At 43.9% G+C, this 17,566-nt stretch overlaps 1 protein-coding gene across 4 annotated transcripts; it reads left to right on the top strand.

The window, feature by feature from the left end:
- The first annotated feature begins 287 nt into the window (after window positions 1–287).
- Window positions 288–17,566, top strand: LOC147007554 (phosphatidylinositol 4-kinase alpha-like). Of its 4 annotated transcripts, XR_015054118.1 has the most exons (9): window positions 310–545; window positions 1,926–2,035; window positions 5,913–6,002; window positions 6,322–6,441; window positions 7,139–7,231; window positions 7,334–7,490; window positions 7,589–7,716; window positions 12,695–12,840; window positions 13,260–13,388. XR_015054118.1 is itself a non-coding variant. In XM_085866898.1 (8 exons), the coding sequence occupies exons 3-8, from the start codon at window positions 5,964–5,966 to the stop codon at window positions 13,602–13,604; spliced, it is 900 nt and encodes a 299-aa protein (XP_085723024.1). In that variant the 5' UTR covers window positions 288–545; window positions 1,926–2,035; window positions 5,913–5,963; the 3' UTR covers window positions 13,605–17,566. The 4 variants fall into 4 exon arrangements, 3 of the variants coding, with proteins under 3 accessions (XP_085723024.1, XP_085723025.1, XP_085723026.1); XM_085866898.1 differs by lacking the exon at window positions 7,589–7,716 and having other exon boundaries at window positions 288–545; window positions 13,260–17,566; XM_085866900.1 differs by lacking the exon at window positions 13,260–13,388 and having other exon boundaries at window positions 12,695–12,854.

Raw genomic sequence — 17,566 nt, 5'->3', positions numbered from 1 at the left:
AACATGGTGGCGGTGCTACGGGTGTACCAACATGGTGGCGGTGTTACGGGTGTACCAACATGGTGGCACGGGTGTACCAACATGGTGGCGGTGCTACGGGTGTACCAACATGGTGGCGGTGCTACGGGTGTACCAACATGGTGGCGGTGTTACGGGTGTACCAACATGGTGGCGGTGGTTGTCTGCCGAGACTGATTAATTTCATTTCTGTTTCAAAAGTTCCACCAATCAAGACTGGGAGAGGAAAGCACTCAGATGATGTAAAAGAGAGAGAGTTGTAAGGAAGCAAGCGAGGCCTCGTGAATGACCCGAACCCCAACAAAGCACCACTTCAGGGACCAAAGTCGGGAGCACTCCACATGGACGTCATTGTTATTCAATCACTCGCAGTTTCCCCACCGAGGAGGTGAAGGAGGTTATTTATGTTTTCTCCCCTTTCTGTCCTGTTTGTTTGTGTACAGGATATCTCATAAAGTTGTGGACGGATTCGGACGAAACTTGTTGGACACGTTGGGTGTTCACGTCCTGAACCTTCGGTGGTGGAGGTAATAAATTATGGAGAAAGGATATGATAATGATTTTTATGTCACTGGTGACGAAGTTGCCGGTGACATCATGTTCTCCCGTTGTCCGAACGTCCGCACGTGTTAATTTTCTGTTTTCTCTCCAACCAACTGTTACAAGGTTTCTTCTCTCCATTCTCTTAATTCACCTTTATCACATCCATCAAGAAATGTCTTTAATCGCATTTCTGACCGAAAAATTAAAATAAAAACAAGTTGCTTTAAATAATCACAATCCATCAACCATTCTTTTTTTCTAACTTCAGTGTCAACTCACCTCTCTCAACCCTCCCTCTCAACTCACCTCTCTCAACTCACCTCTCTCAACCCTCCCTCTCAACCCTCCCTCTTAACCCTCCCTCTCAACCCTTCCTCTTAACCCTCCCTCTCAACCCTCCCTCTCTACCCTACCTCTCATCTCACCCCTCTCAACCCTACCTCTCATCTCACCCCTCTCAACTCTCCCTCTCAACCCTCCCTCTCAAATCACCCCTCTCAACCCTCCCTCTCAACCCTCCCTCTCAATCCTCCCTCTCAACCCTCCCTCTTAACCCTCCCTCTCAACCCTCCCTCTTAACCCTCCCTCTCAACTTAACCTCTCAACCCTCCCTCTCAATCCTCCCTCTCAACCCTTCCTCTCAACTCATCCCTCTCAACTCACCCCTCTCAACCCTCCCTCTTAACCCTCCCTCTTAACCCTCCCTCTCAACTCACCCCTCTCAACCCTCCCTCTTAACCCTCCCTCTTAACCCTCCCTCTTAACCCTCCTCTCAATCCTCCCTCTCAACTCACCCCTCTCAACCCTCCCTCTCAATTCTCCCTCTCAAAGCAACCATCACACTCTTTTCCCTCAACTCTCCCCATTCACCCTTCTCAAAGTTTCCCCCTCCCCACTTTCATCCACAAATCTCCCTCCTCCCCCTGCCCTCTTTTTGATTTGAGGATTTGAGTTGGTCGAACGATGATCTCATCACTCCACCTCCTCAAAATCCTCAACTGCCTTCTACCCCTCTCTTGCCCCCTCCTCTCCCCCAGCACCACAGAGCCTTTTCTCCTCCTCATCCGGCCCCCTCCCCTGGCTATTCTGCAATCCCTCACACTCTTTCAACAACTCTCCTTACCTCTCCTCCCCTCCCCCTCCCCTCCCATCTCCTGCTTCCAAAGCCTCCTCCACTTCTCTCTTCATTAAAAGTGTCGACCTCAAATATCTGGGGCCTTCACTCAAACCTCACAGATCTTTCCACACAGGTTGCCACTGACAAACCAGACATAATCTGCTTCATAGAAACTTTCCTCCTCCTCCCCCTCCTCCTCTGACTCCCTGGTATCTCTCTCTGGTTACTCCCTCCTCCGGTATGACAGACCTGAGCCTCGTCCTGGTGGAGGAGTTGGAGCCTCTTCCTCGCAAGTCTGTGATTTGTCCCCACCATATTTCCGCAGGGCGCTCAAGGTCCGCCAACAACCCCCTTCTGGTAAAACTCCCAAAATCACTAATCACTGCTCACCTTCACTCTTTCATTCCTCTTTTTTCCCGCCTTTGGAATAAACTTCCTCACTCTGTTCAATCCCATTCCTCCCACCAGGCTTTCAAAACAGCTGTTCACCACCACCTCTGATCGTCCCCCATCCAAATCCTCAATATTTTCTACCCCAGTTAATCCATCCCAAACCCACCTCCTTCAAATTCCCTGCTTTCCTTCCTGAAAGTCCCTGTAATGTCCATCTTGTGTACCCCGTGTTCCTCGCCCCATCCCTCTCCCTTCCACAGATCTCCTGATGTCTCTGTTCCCCAAAGTTTTCTCCTTCCCACTCCCGCCCCTCGTCTCATGCCCCCCTTGCTGTGCGTTGTGTGTGAGCTCCCATACGAGCCTCGACAAGGGATACAATAAATAAATAAATAAATAAATTGCTTATCAGATTGACACAAAATTTTCACCACAGGTGGGACTACTCATGTGGAATGTTTTTAATGATAATTATGACGTCATAGGTCATGGTGTGTGGCAACTATGTTGGAAAAAAAGGAAAAACTTTGGATCCCTGTATCTCCGAAACCAGACCATGGAAAATAATTGAAACTTGGCGTGTGTGAAGAACTCATGGGAAACAAGTTTGATGTGTTTTTGATGACGTCATCGGTGGCTTCGTTGTGACATCATAATTGCATATGTCCAATGCTTTATCCGATCAATGTGAAAAATTTTGAGGGTCATCTCGGGCTAAATTGTATGGGGGGGGGGGAATAAATTGATGATGTCATTGGTGACGTGGTTCAGCAGCCATATTGTTTATAACATACAAACCGTCAAAAATCTTCTCTGAAACAGCTGAACAGATCGAGGTGAAACTTTACAGGTATGATCGCCCGTGCATGAGGAACAAAAAGTTCTCCAGTTATGACGTCATTGGTCACATGTGAAGACAACATATATCTTTATTGTAAAAAAAAAAATTTAAACGCCCAGAGCGCAATTTCCTACAACAGTCTACATCAAAAGTGAGTGCACCAATCACAACCAATCACACACCGATTGCTATCTTGGCAACAATACAATTGTTATGAGTTGAAGGGATCCAATTGTGTGTCATTCGTTCTGTTAAAGGGACACCTATGCCACACAACAAAGTGACATGAACAAGTTCCAAGAATTACCACCAGGGGTTTCCCATTGCTCCAGTAGCCAGGCTTAACTCTGTACTATTTAGCCATGGAATGATCAGGTACAACACATGTAGTTCCTTTAGAATATGTATTTGTCAATACTGCAGGAACTATATGATTGAAAAACCAGGAAAACCATGTGCTAAGGGTGCAACATATGTGTCCATTTAAAATGTTGTCGAATTTCTCTAACAAATCAGTCACTATGTCACTGTAGTGTTGTGTTAACATGGCCAAGATTTACTTCTTACTCTCTGTTACACTGTCCCGAGCAGAAACACAACTGTGTACATGGCAGATTTGTTTGACACAAGTGCATCTTTTAGTGCATTCCTTTTTGCATCCGCATTTCAACAGTTCTTGACAACCTTTGGCTGCCTCTGGCAGAGTAGACCAGCATGGAGTCCATGGGGAAATCATCTTTCACTCTCTCCCAGCCCCATATATCTGGTGATGGAACATTGGCCTTTCCTACAAGTGACTGTCCCCAGATATGCCCTGCCTGATAAACAGCCCTTTTCACATGCTGTTCTCAGGCATGTAATGTTGGAGGAATGTTTTCCATCTTACGGTTATTAGTGAACAACTGCTTCCTGGCTTCATTCACATGGCAAAGTGCAGATGTTCGCTGATACAAGAGAACATATCTTTATATTTGGTCCATATCGTCTTGGGATATCTGAGCTGGAGCACGAGATAAACTAACGAAAGTAGGTGTAAGCTGAGGCATACTTTGCCATACCGCCCAAGCTGTTTTCTTTCCAATTCCAAAGAAGGCAGAAACAGTATCACATCCTGATATTGCATGCATAAACAGAAGACCCCAAGATGCATCATCACCTAATTCAGCTGAAATCAGGTGACAGGGGATATACCGTACTTTAGACCCATGACCAAATGCCACCCATATTTCACACTCCTTTAAGACACTTGCCACAGCAATTGCAATAACCACCACATCGGTATCCGTAGCATGTATCATCAGCTTGGTGAATCGGTGATTGAATGAATTGAAAGCATGAAACAGGAGCCGTGTGTCCTCTTACTCATAAGTGCAGGACAAGTCCGAGAGATTGGATATGGGTGATGAAACAACTTTCTCGCCATGTGTAGAGACGACTAGCTTCCATTCGGGGGGGGGTTGAAACTCCTGTATTGCACTGACTAGGAGTTTGAACAGACTCTCTTTGTTCGAATCGCAACCCAGGAAATTCTTCCAGTTGATAGGCATATGTTTGTGTTGTTGGCAACTCTGAGATTGTTTCCAGATCCACGGTTCTGTCGTGTCTGTGCCTCGAGGCTGTCCTCCTTGTTCACATCCCAGACCACATCCAAACGAACAACATCCTGGAGCATGTGTTCCAAATATGGCAGGAACACCAGTTGTGAGTAGTCCTTGAAAGTTTTGACAGAAGCTTTTGACATCTTCTGATCGAGTATGTGCACAAGGGCAGCGCCATCAACAATTTTTACATCCACTTTTGGAACAGATTCTGCTTGAGGTACCAATGATTCCAAACATTCCATCAAGTCTGATTTGCTTGATTGGTGCATGATGCGATTCGCTGCCAATGATGGAGGCCAGGCATGATTTTCATGTCTGAAGAAAGCATCCATATCACTGTCTCTAGCCTGGCATGATATATGTATATATATATATATATATATATATATATATATATATATATATATATATATATATATATATATATATATCCTTGAGAAGAGATGTACATCATTGTGTAGGTTGGAGATTTTGGAAGAGGATTTCTCAGGTTTCTTTCCCGAACTGGAATTTAACAAGGGTAGATTGTTCTGATGAATGGTGTCATTGAATGCAGCGATATTGGCATTCAAATGCTCCGCAACAAATTTCTGGTATTGTGTTTTGCCGATGTCCTCAACCAACCTGACTGCATTCACCACACGAGCAGGCATTATCACTTTAGTGTCAAGCGTGTCGAGGTCAGAACTTGTATCAGCAAAGGGGTTTCCAATTTCCTCCATCACATCAGTGACACTCTTTACTCGAGATAGGAACTTCTTCTGCACGCTCGGTATCTGTTCATGGTGGCGATCTGTGTCCTTCTTTTTCATGGAATGTTTTTCATCAAACTCCGTCAAAAGTCTATCTGTTTCTGGGCCTGCCACCATCCACCGTGTCCGGGAGGCTTCATTTTCTGTGACACCTATGACAGCCCCATCTCCTTTCACCATTGCATTCAGCTGTTCATGGACTTGGTCATGGGCTAGTGCTGAGTTTGTGTTTTATTACATGAATTACATTGACACAATTTGCGATGCAGTTATATGACAATGGTGCATGAATAACATCAAGAATGTGCTAAATTCAAGCCTTACCAGGTTTCTGCTCTCGTGGCATGAACACAATTATTTAAGGAATTAAGGTTAGGTGCAAATCACTATGATACGTTTCTATGAAAATTAGTGTTAAACAGCAATATTTTAAAATTTCAGCATGAAGATGTAGGTTATGAGTCTTCTCATGTGTTTTATTGGATTCCTTGACCTAAATGAAAACTAAATGTTCTCTCTCTGGCCAATAAAAACGAATGGATGAAATTCCTTTTGTTGTTGGTAGTCTTTGGAAGCTGTTTTCCTATTTAATTTGATCCTTTTTGTGTCGGATGCTATGCTCTAACCCTTGTATATTTCCTTCTATTCAGAGCATTGTACGTGATTTTGCTGCTCGCTGTGCTGGAATTCTGCAGGAAGCCATGAAATGGGCTCCAGCCGTAACCAAGTCTCACCTGCAGGTATCCAATACTTTGGGACACATCTTTCCCCTTCAGAACGGTCCACCAGTTACGGACTGTAATGGCAAGCTATTTAGATGTATGAGGCAACTCCTTTAAGGCTCCTACAAGGGTGGACATTTGCTAATCCACCACCAGCGGCACTGGATTTAATTTTGACTCCAATTGCACAAAATGATTGTGGAGGCTCTTTTGGAAGGAGGGTACTGGGTTGGGGAGGTTGAGAATTGAGAGGCCTATTGTCAGAGGCAATGTCCAAGAGGAGTTTTATGCACATTGAGAGGCCATCATGCTGATGTACGTCCATATTTCCTGGTAGGAGTACTTGAGTAAACACCAGAACTGGCCGGCCGGCCTGTCACAGCACACTGGGCTCGCTATGGCCACTGAAAGTGTCCTGCAGTTTGCTGGCTTCAACAAGCACAATGTAACACTCGGCGTAAGTACCTATGTAATCATGCAAGCAATTCCACAACGACTCAGTTGTATTATCAAGATGGCTGCTAAGCAATTGCTATCTTGTACAATAACCATCATAGTTCATATCTTCCATATATCCAAGTCCAATCGTTTTTGGAGAAAGAATGGTTGCTGAGATATTCTTGTGCATCTAGTTCCAGCAACAGAACCACAACATGCACAACAATATATTAACGAGACTGTTTCACCAATGTCTGCATCAAATGATTTGGGTCTTGGTGTCACGCAGCCAGTAAACCGGTTTATGAACTGAGCACAAAGTGGGGTTGAGCATTGTTGCAGGACAGGTGGAGGCTCTCAATTCTCAAGATGAGACTGTTTGGCCCAGTTGGGGTTTCAATGCATACAATGTACTTATGGGGAAGAATAGGATGTTCTTGATTCTGCTTATGCTGCTCATACCAGGAAATGGAGGAAATAGGGTAGTGGATGAGACAGAGGGTGGTGAGTGGTGAAGATTCCAATTTTTTTCATGCCAAATATGCATTTGACATGGCGACAAGTTTATGTTGTTTAGGGTGTGAGATATCTGCAGACGATCACAAGTTTGTGATCATTCACATATACATTTTGATTAAAAGGTCTTTGTATTCTCTTGAAACAGTTCCTTCCTCCTATCTTCATGCTGAGCTGCAATTTCTTATCATATGTTTTAGAGTTCTCTATTGCAAGACAGACCAAGCTGCGTGAAGAAGGATTATTCGAACTTCATGACATCCCTAAACCTTCGCAACAGATATGCTGGCGAGGTACGGACTCTGTATTCTTCCCGTAGGTTTTACAGGCCTGCTGACGCGCAGTGGCTCACTGTGCAATATGGCCTTGTGCTCATCATGTTCATTTCCGTGCAGGTTTCTGGAATGGTTGAGATGTTCGTGGGGCTTGGAAAAACAGGAGATCTAAACGATTTGCTGATCACACATTTGGAAGAGGCTCTCGTATCCGGCAACACTGAGGCTTACAGCAAGTCTATGTTCAAGCTTACGGCTCGGCTCATCAGCAGTAAGGGTAAGGTTTCACTCGACTTTCGCACCTGCATGGCATAAGTGTGTGTGTTTGAATGTTTCTCGTTGTTTCAGACAGCCATATTCTCTTGTGCCGAGCAGAAAGCGATTCTTGCTTGCTGCATCACCTGTGCTGGGCCCCGCTCCGTATGTTTTCTGGGATCGGGATGGAGACGGCTATTGCCTGCTGGGAGTGGCTTCTTGCTGGAAAACCCAGCCTGGAAACTCGTGTACGCCTTTAGTGTTTGTTCCTCCCACTTGGATGTCATTCGATGAATTACATTTCATCAACAATACAACTGTTAAAGCCTCATACTCAATGAAAACGCTCTTTATGTTTAGTGCCGTGCTAATCATGGAGATTTCCATGTGAACTACTGATGTTTCCAGCCGGCATCATTGTTCGTGCGCAGCAGAAGGGGTGGATAGACGAGGGACTTGAAGTGGCGACTATCTTTTTACATGAATCATTTTCTACATGAACATCCGATGCAGGCAGAATGAATCCACCAAGCTTGTTCCTTGCGTGCTGACTCCATGCTCGCAAATGCTGGATAGCGGGGCGTGGTTAAAAACTAGGAACAACCAATCAACCCCGATTGCTTTTCTATACGAGGGCAGTAAATGGATTTAAAAGGAAGAAGAAGAACCTCACGAGAGCGAGGGGCCACGTGGGATGGTGAAGCTTTAAGATGTACCAGTGCTGCTCGGTTATTTTGGCTCCCTTTGGTTTTCGTTTTTTCCCTCATTTCTATTGACGGTTCCTAAATCGCTTCCCGTGGATTACTCGCGGTGACCAGACAAACTTTCTTACTTCACAGGCCTTTGTATTCGACCGATGTTTCGAGGAACATCAGCTGCATCTCGGTGGAATCACCACAGATGACCTTTCCTATTTCCCGGACTTGGTATTTTCATCAGTTGGAAAATCAACATTTTGTGCCGTGTTTCCCACCGGGATTTTCAACCCCGATTCTGACGAGCATTGGCCACATGCATCTTGGTTGAACTTTCACCATTACTCCCGTCGATACATTGGGTGAGCGTGATGTTCACTGGGAGACTGCCGGTGTTCATCGGGAGGATGAGAAAGATCGACCTTCCGGTGATCTGCGGCTGGATCATCAAGGTGTGGGAGGAGATGCCGTCGGACATCATCAAGCGAGCATTTCTGAAATGCTGCATCTCCAACAACATGGACGGCACAGAGGACGACATCATTTGGACGGAGGAGGCTGAAAATGACGGTGACAGCGATGTGGACTCACTCTTCCCTGATTCGCATAAGGAGTTACTTGCCATCTTTGACGAGGAAAGTATTGACGAGGAGTTCTTGGGGTTTAGCTGAAAAGCTTCATCAAATGCAAACGGCCCTTTTTGGGGCCACTAATCCACAAGAAATATGTATGATACCGGTATGAATCAATTTTCTTCCTTTTTCTGGGAACAAAAATAAATCCTCTTTTATCATATTAAATATTAAGAAAGAAAAATAAAGACTTCTTGCTGCCCTCTCCCCTCTCTTCAACTTCTTTAAAATGAGAATAAGACTGTTAGACAAAATTAAGCGGACATGGAAGGAAGCATGTCGATACCTCAGTCACTGCTCCGTACTAAGTTAATGTACAAACATATTTAGATCTTGCCACACCGAATTGCCTTTCGCCATGCCTTTTAAATGATTCCCAGGCACACATGTTGAGATTGCTGGTTCCCTACTGTCAAATACCAACGAAGCCTGGTGAAACGAAAATCAATCATCATATTTTTTTTTTTTTTAAAGCAAAGATATCGCAACATATTTTTTAACAGCCAATAATAAAACAAGCCGGTAGGCAGCCATGGGTCGCCGAGCATCCGATGACCTTTGACCCCTGATCTGAGTTAATCTAGTACTAAGTACTTACGAAATTGCAATCAAATCGGTTAACCCGTGTATGAGCAAGGGGGCTTTGAATGGTCATTTTGCCCGAACTATGCACTCGTTGACCTTTGGCCCCTGACTTAGCCGAGATCGGTCAATATGTCCTGAAGCAAAGTTGTAGTACTCATTGTGTACTATGCACCTATGAACTTTCATTCATATGGGTTAACCCGTGTCAGAGCAAGGGGGCTTTGAATGATCATTTTGACTGAAAAATGCACTCATTGACCTTTGACCCCTGACATACCCGAGATAGGTCAATATGTCCTGAAGCAAAGTTGTAGTTCTCATTGTGTACTATGTACCTATGAACTTTCATTCGTATCGGTTAATCCCTGGAGGAGCAAGGGTGCCTTGAAAGTGAAATTTCGCCCGAAAAATGCACTTCTTGACCTTTGGCCTACTCGAGATAGGTCATGATGCAAATGAGCAAAGTTGAAGTACTCATTTCAGTCTATAAGCATGTAAAGATTCATTCGATTCGGTTCAACCGTCTTGGAGCTAGTGCACTTTGAATTTTCAGCGGGAATGCTCAATGGCCCTCGGACACCCAAGTTGAGAGGGTTGCCATTTGGAAACTATATGATATAGAACAAAATGGATGTCAAATAGCAGATAGAGAATCACCTTAAGATTATGCATATCAAATCTCATCGAGTTCCATCTCCTGATAACTACTCGGTATCAATTTGAATGAAAAGCACCGAAAATGCGGTTTGATATCGGAAATCCCCAAAGTTCGAGGGGGTGCTGTGGGTGAACAAAGATATAAATCAAAAATCCAGCTCGATTGTTTGTGCACAATGTATTCCAGATGATAAGTGTGAATTTTCATGACCATCTGACCATAACCCGAGGAGGAGTAGCATTTGGCGCGAAGGCACCTCCAGCTCTCGCATATTATCGATTTTTGCACAAATTGACCTTTTACCCCTGACCGAAGCAATATTGGTTAATATGTCCTGAGGCAAAGTTGTAGTGCGTTGAACCTGCAAAGTTTCATTCGGATCAATGCACTCACCTGGTCGCTCGTGAGGGAACCTTGAATTTTCGCCAATTTTCGGGCATACCCCATTTGAAGGGGGTGCTGCAGGTAAACTATTCCATATATCACAAAAAACGGAATATATTTGGTAGAGCATCACCTGTAGATGATGCATGCCAAATTTCATAAGCCTACGTGGGATAATGGCTTTCGGAATTGATTTCACGTGAACGGTACCGATTTTGAAGATTTTTCGGCTGTTGCTGGGGAACCAAAGCGTCCCTTGCAACCATCACAATTTCCAAAGCACTCGGTCATAAGATGTACTTACCACCCGAGTTTGGTCAAAATCTGCCCACATTTACTACCAATTATGCTGATGAAAAACAGACAGAATTACTGACAATAAGGGTCACCTATTTCGGTGACCCAAAAGTCGGGTGTAATTCGGGAGCTGTCTGTTGCCTTATACACTGCCCGGTTAAACTGGGTTCAATTTTTTTTTATCTAATTGAAAAAAAATTACAATTTTCCTGGAGGTTTGGATTAATTTGAAGCAACTTTTACTTCTTTGGCATGATTTATACAACTTGTGAGCCCATTGGTCCAAAGTTCCATTTGTCTTCTCACAGCCTTGTAGCATACCTGCCTGCTACACCACCCGGTGGGACATTACAAAGGGGTTATATGCATAATTCGTGAACAATAATCCCTAATTAACTATTACTATGCACCACCCCCTGTTTGGTGCACATGCAAACAAGACAATCCTTAAGCTGACATGTCCTTACTTCTTACATACAGATTGGCCAACTACTCTTACACAGACCATCCATGCCACTCTATACATTCCTATCTGTTCTATGGCAATGTCTCACCACCCTCCCCACAACCACAAATGTAACAATATTATATGTATTCATTAATATATGCTTTGTTACAATGTTATTGTTTTTGATATTTATTTTGTAATTGGAATGCCATGCCGTGGAAGGACCTCTTAAGCGGCTCTATAAACGTTAACATGGTGTGCGTTTAAAACATGGGAATTCTTCCGGATTTTTTTTGTAGTTAATTGGCCTAATCAACTCAGGAGATCATAATAATTTTGTGTATTACACAGACAGAAAATTGGCAGACCAACTAAAATTGGTGAAACAGTACCTGATACTGTTTGTCTGTAGAGCCTGCTTGTCTGTAGATCTGAACATCATAAGAAAAAAACAAAACAGGGCTGGGCCAGTTCCCACCAAATTTTGCATACGTGTCGGTCGTACCCAGGGTCAGCTTATGGGCACAAACCCACCCCCCTGTGAGGGGGAGACTACTTACAAATTTTTGCCCTTGACATGTGCCACAGTGCAAGTAGTTCACTAACCCCTGCTGCAGACGGGGGATTATTAAGGCCAAAGTCACATTTGGCACGGCGGCCGTAGGGTCTACAAAATCTACGGCCACGAGCAATTTTACGGCGGCCGCAGTATTTCCACGGTCACACAATGTAGCAGTCACATTTGTTTTTATTTTTCGGGTAGCCGCACGGCATATTTATAAATTGTGGAGACCGAAAACGTGGGGGTGCTGTACGGTCTTTGATTTGATGTCGCACATTTGATTTGATGATGTTGATGATTTGGTGACCTTAGGGCGTTCCTGCGGCGGCCATAGAATTTTCAAGGCGACCGCAAGGGGGCCCTAAGGCGAACGTGCGGCCAGACGGACAATAACGAGTGAGTTCTTTTTTGTTTTTACCATTTTTTTTTTCGGCTTGTCGAATTGCTCCGGCGAACGTAGAAATGAAAATAGTTATAACTCCGCGTTATAATTCCATGGCGACCCTACGGCCTGTAAAATATAACCTTACGGCGTAGGGCCACCCTGAGGCCATCTCAGAAACTCTGCGGCCGCCGCACGTTTCTGTCAATTCAGAGGGTGTACGGCCGCCGTATCCTCGCCGTCGAGCAAATGTGACTTCGGCCTAACCACGGCACAATATATAGTTGCCCCACCTCCCCGACTAACCCCCCACCCATCCCCCAGGCTGCTCCTGGAGGGAGCAGGTGTTTCTAGTTTCCGAAACATTTGATGGAACAACAACAACAAACAAACAAACAAGGTTTCATTCTTATTCTTGTGGTTTATTCCATTGTCACTTGTTTCATGAAACATTTGCATTGAATGTCCTCCAAAACTCCTGGAAATTTGGTCTTCCATGGCTGTGTGAACCCTGTTGTTGCACCAATGTTGCAGCAATATATTTTGTGAATGAATTTCACATCCCTGTTTGATGTTCACTCAGGAGCCACCGTTTCCACGTACGAGGCTCCCGATTTGAAGTTTTCAATCAATACCGTGTCAGTGTTGCCTGCACCCCAACCGGGCCTTGTCATTGCCACCTCCGACTACATGCTTCGTTTTGTGGACACACGCAAGCCAGGACTTCAGGTATGGCAGAGAAGCTGCCCCTTTAACATATCGACCACCTCACACTAACGATGAGCAAATTGATCACCGAGGTGGTCCATGGAACAATGTGATTACGTGCAATAGATTACGGATACTCATTGTTTCTACAAACCTCTGTCGCACACGCACCCCGAGTTTTCTTTAGTGGTGGGAAGTGGGTGGGGTCGTGTGCGCTCGCTTGCAGTGAGCCCACAAGGTGTATGGGTCAGTGCCGCATTCTCGTCTGGGATCATTGTGGTTCTGGATGTAGGCACGGGCCTACAGCTTTGATCCTGGCAGGCGCACGATGGAGACATTCTTAAAGTAAAGGTATCTGTGCAGAGGCATCATGTTGCAGCACCATTTGTGTGTTGGAGTGATTGGTTTATGGACTTGTTATTGTTTGTTTTGTTTTTCAGGCTCTGGATAGCGATACTTTGCTGAGCAGCTCAATGGATCATCATCAGCTGCTTGCGTGGCGAGTTTTTCATCAAAAGAGCTTTCAGCTCCACAGCAGTGAACCTGTGCATACTTTTTCCACTTTTGTGGGCTCGGGAACGGCAGCGTGCGACAGTGAAGTCATTGCCGGTACAAGTGGCAACAGGGTTGGTGTGTATCCCATACGTGCTGTCCAGCGTCCTGGTGGTAGTACCAGACTTTTACCAGAACACTTTTGCGGTGTGCTAACCCGACTCGCCGTGCTGTCCACCAAATGCCTCCTCCTTTTGGCTTCTGGTAACGGCAGCACGAGCCTCATGGCATAAACCAGAGCTTTCCTGCCATCTTTTTGTCACCATGCTCGAATAAATGAACATCTGGCAAACTTTTCCACAAATTTCACGTCGACCAAGAGCGCAAAAACATCAAATTCAGAAGTTTGCCTTCCTTTGTTTTGACTTGTAATCAGGAGTATACATGGCCGCGACAAAGTGACCGATTAACCCCCACCCGAAATTCCATCTTAAAGCAAAGCAATCATGATGGTACAACTACTCACATTGGGTATGGAAAGTTGAGAGTCGCAGAAAAGTCTTGACCAAACAACTAGCTCAGCAGAGCTGTATCGTAAGGATTTGCAGTTCAGACACGTTTTTGTTTCTCCCTTGATTATTTTGTTGATTACCTGAGCCCTGATTGTAATAATTAGTTGTGAAAATGCAGTTCTGGATTTCTATTTTTTTTATCTTGCCAAAACGAAGTTTTTGCAAGATATGTTAGTCAGCTCATATGTTTTTGTTTTTTTTTGGTTTGTCTGTAATCACATATGAAAAATTCTGCAGAGCACAGTTATCATTGGAAATTTTTGTAACTTCGCATATCAGAGGCCTATAGTGGTCCCTTTCAGTGCACAACATTTTGAAGGTCAAGGTCAATGGTCAAGGTCACTTTGTCGCAAATCAGGGGAGTCGACGAAACCCTTATTTTTTGAGTAATTTTGATCGGATAGTCTTCAAACTTCATGGGAATATAGTTCATGGTCTGGCGCTCAGCTGATTAATTTTTGGTGGCGATTGGCCTTGACCTTCATGGTTCGCGCCAAAGGTCAAACATATTTGAGCGCAAGGTCAAATTTTCAAGTTTTAGGAACCATATCGTGTAGTACCTCAAATTGAACACCTCGATGAGTGCTTTCTAGATATGTCAAGCTTCAGACATTATGACGTCATTTGGTGAAGTTATGAGGCAAACACATATTTTTCATGGTTACTCTGTAGAACGATTCTAATCGGAATCTCTCGAAGGCAGATATTCCTCAAGGAGTCGCTCCTGGTGGATAGCAGCTCTGTTCACCTCAGTGTGACCTTAAAGAAGTCACACGTGGTCACCTTTTGGCAAGATACGGGTCACCCTGCGGGTGACATTGGTATATTTTTCTCTTCCAAAACGAAGTTTTTGCAAGATATGTTAGTCAGCTTGTATGTTTTTTTTTTTGTTTGTTTGTATTTTTTGTCTGTAATCACGTATAAAAAATTCTGCAGAGCACAGTTATCATTGGAAATTTTTGTAACTTCGCATATCAGAGGCCTATAGAGGTCCCTTTCAGTGCACAAAATTTTGAAGGTCAAGGTCAAAGGTCAAAGGTCAAGGTCACTTTGTCGCAAATCAGGGGAGTCGACAAAACCCTTATTTTTTGAGTAATTTTGATCGGATCGTCTTCAAACTTCATGGGAATATCGTTCATGTTCTGGCGCTCAGCTGATTAATTTTTGGTGGCGATTGGCCTTGACCTTCATGGTTCACGCCGAAGGTCAAACATATTTGACCCCAAGGTCAAATTTTCAAGTTTTAGGAACCATATCGTGTAGTACCTCAAATTGAACACCTCGATGAGTGCTTTCTAGATATGTCAAGCTTGAGTCATTATGACGTCATTTGGTGACGTTATGAGGCAAAAGCATATTTTTCATGGTTACTCTGCAGAACGATTCTCATCGGAATCTCTCGTTGGCAGATATTCCTCAAGGAGTTGCTCCTGGTGGATAGCAGCTCTGTTCACCTCAGTGTGGCCTCAAAGAAGTCACACGTGGTCACCTTTTGGCAAGATACGGGTCACCCTGCGGGTGACATTTGTTTATTTGTTTGTTTGTCGGCACGATAACTCGAGAACGGAAGAAGCTACCAATGTCAAATTACACCAGGTGATTCAGGAGGGTGGTGGCTAGCGCTGATTAGATTTTGGTCAAAATCGGTCAAAGGTGAAGGTCACAGTGAGTTCAAACATCCAAAACATTCGATTTCTGATGGTTTGGGACAGAATCATCGCATAAACTTCTGGTTTGCGTCGCTACCTTCTCAAGAGACAGCTTTTATTAGACAAGCTCAGAGGTCAAGTTGACGATTTCGTAAGTACCAGTCTATGACTGCTTGTTTTTTGTTTGTGTGTGTGTTTGTTTGTAGGCACGATAACTTGAGAACGGAAGAAGCTACCAATGTAAAATTACACCACGTGATTCAGGAGGATGAGGGCAAGTGCTGATAAGATTTTGGTCAAAATCGGTCAAAGCTCAAGGTCACAGTGAGGTCAAACATTCGATTTTTGATGGGTTGGTACAGAATCATCGTAGAAACTTCTGGTTTGCGTCGCTACCTTCTCTAGAGACAGCTTTTATTTTTCAAGGTCAGAGGTCAAGTTGACGATTTCGTAAGCACCAGTTTATGACTGCTTGTTTGTTACTTAAGAAATCTTAAGATTTCGTAAGTATATTGATGCCTTCCATTTCTGTTTGTTTGTTTGTTTGTAGGCACGATAACTCAAGAATGGAAGAAGCTACCAATGTCAAATTACACCACGTGATTCAGGAGGGTGATGGCTAGTGCTGATTAGATTTTGGTCAAAATTGGTCAAAGGTCAAGGTCACGGTGAGGTCAAATATTCGATTTTTGATGGTTTGGTACAGATAACTCGAGAACGGAAGAAGCTACCAATGTCAAATTACACCACGTGATTCAGGAGGCTGATGGCTAGTGCTGATTAGATTTTGGTCAAAATCGGTCAAAGGTCAAGGTCACAGTGAGGTCAAACATCCAAATAACTCAAGAACAGAAGAAGCTTCCAATGTCAAATTACACCACGTGATTCAGGAGGGTGGTGGCTTGCGCTGATTAGATTTTGGTCAAAATCGTCAAAGGTCAAGGTCACAGTGAAGTGAAACATAATTCCGTAAATTCATGTGGAGAAATGGAGTATTTTTGCTTCGGTCGACGTTACAAGTTCGTTTTAACTTCGTTTTTAATTTTGTCTTCGGTTTTTGCAATCGCTTAGGACGCTTAAAACTCAGTTGTCGAAATTCTGGTAAAAATTGGATTTTTGGAGACGTTTTAAGATTGTATAAAAAAATTTCACTCGCCGCATCACGGGTCGTCACATGGTGCAGCGCTCTGGAGAAGAAGCGTCGTTGATCACGTAAAGGTTTTCCGTGTGCGCGCTGACGGTGTTTTCGATAAAGATGGTGTTTAAAAGTAATTTTTATCCCAATAAAGGTTATTGTCGCATGCCTGACTCGTTAAGCCGTCGGATTATGTAAAGATGGTTGGTGGATGGCCGAATATTACGGTTTTGTGACTTTGATAAAATAATATAAAATAATTGCGTCGAGAAATGGAGATTTTTGCTTCAGTCGACGTTACGATTTTTGATGGTTTGGTACAGAATCATCGTAGAAACTTCTGGTTTGCGTCGCTACCTTCTCTGGAGACAGCTTTTATTAGACAAGGTGAGAGGTCAAGTTGACGATTTCGTAAGTACCAGTCTATGACTGCTTGTTTGTTTGTGTGTTTCTTTGTAGGCAAAATAACTCGAGAAGGGAAGAAGCTACCAATGTCAAATTGCACCACGTGATTCAGGAGGGTGATGTCTAGCGCTGATTAGATTTTGGTCAAAATCGGTCAAAGGTGAAGGTCACAGTGAGGTCAAACATTCGATTTTTGATGGTCTGGTACAGAATCATCATATAAACTTCTGGTTTGCGTCGCTCCCTTCTCGAGAGACAGCTTTTATTAGACAAGGTCAGAGGTCAAGTTGACGATTTCGTAAGTACCAGTCTATGACTGCTTGTTTGTGAACAGTATTACGGATAAACTCCTGGACGGATTTCGACAAAACTTGGTGGGGGGGATTAGGTATGGTCCAAGGATCATGCCATTAGATTTTGGACTTGGTCCAAAGTCCAATATGGCCGCTATGGTGGCCATTTTGAAAAATATTTGAATTGTTGTTTTTGCATTT

Source organism: Eptatretus burgeri, unplaced genomic scaffold (assembly GCF_056783735.1).
Source record: "Eptatretus burgeri isolate ZD-2024b unplaced genomic scaffold, Ebu_testis_v1 Ebu_testis_scaffold_112, whole genome shotgun sequence".
Taxonomy (NCBI): Eukaryota; Metazoa; Chordata; class Myxini; order Myxiniformes; family Myxinidae; genus Eptatretus; species Eptatretus burgeri.
Note: the sequence above shows the minus strand (reverse complement) of the source record. Positions and strands in the feature narration are given on the sequence as shown.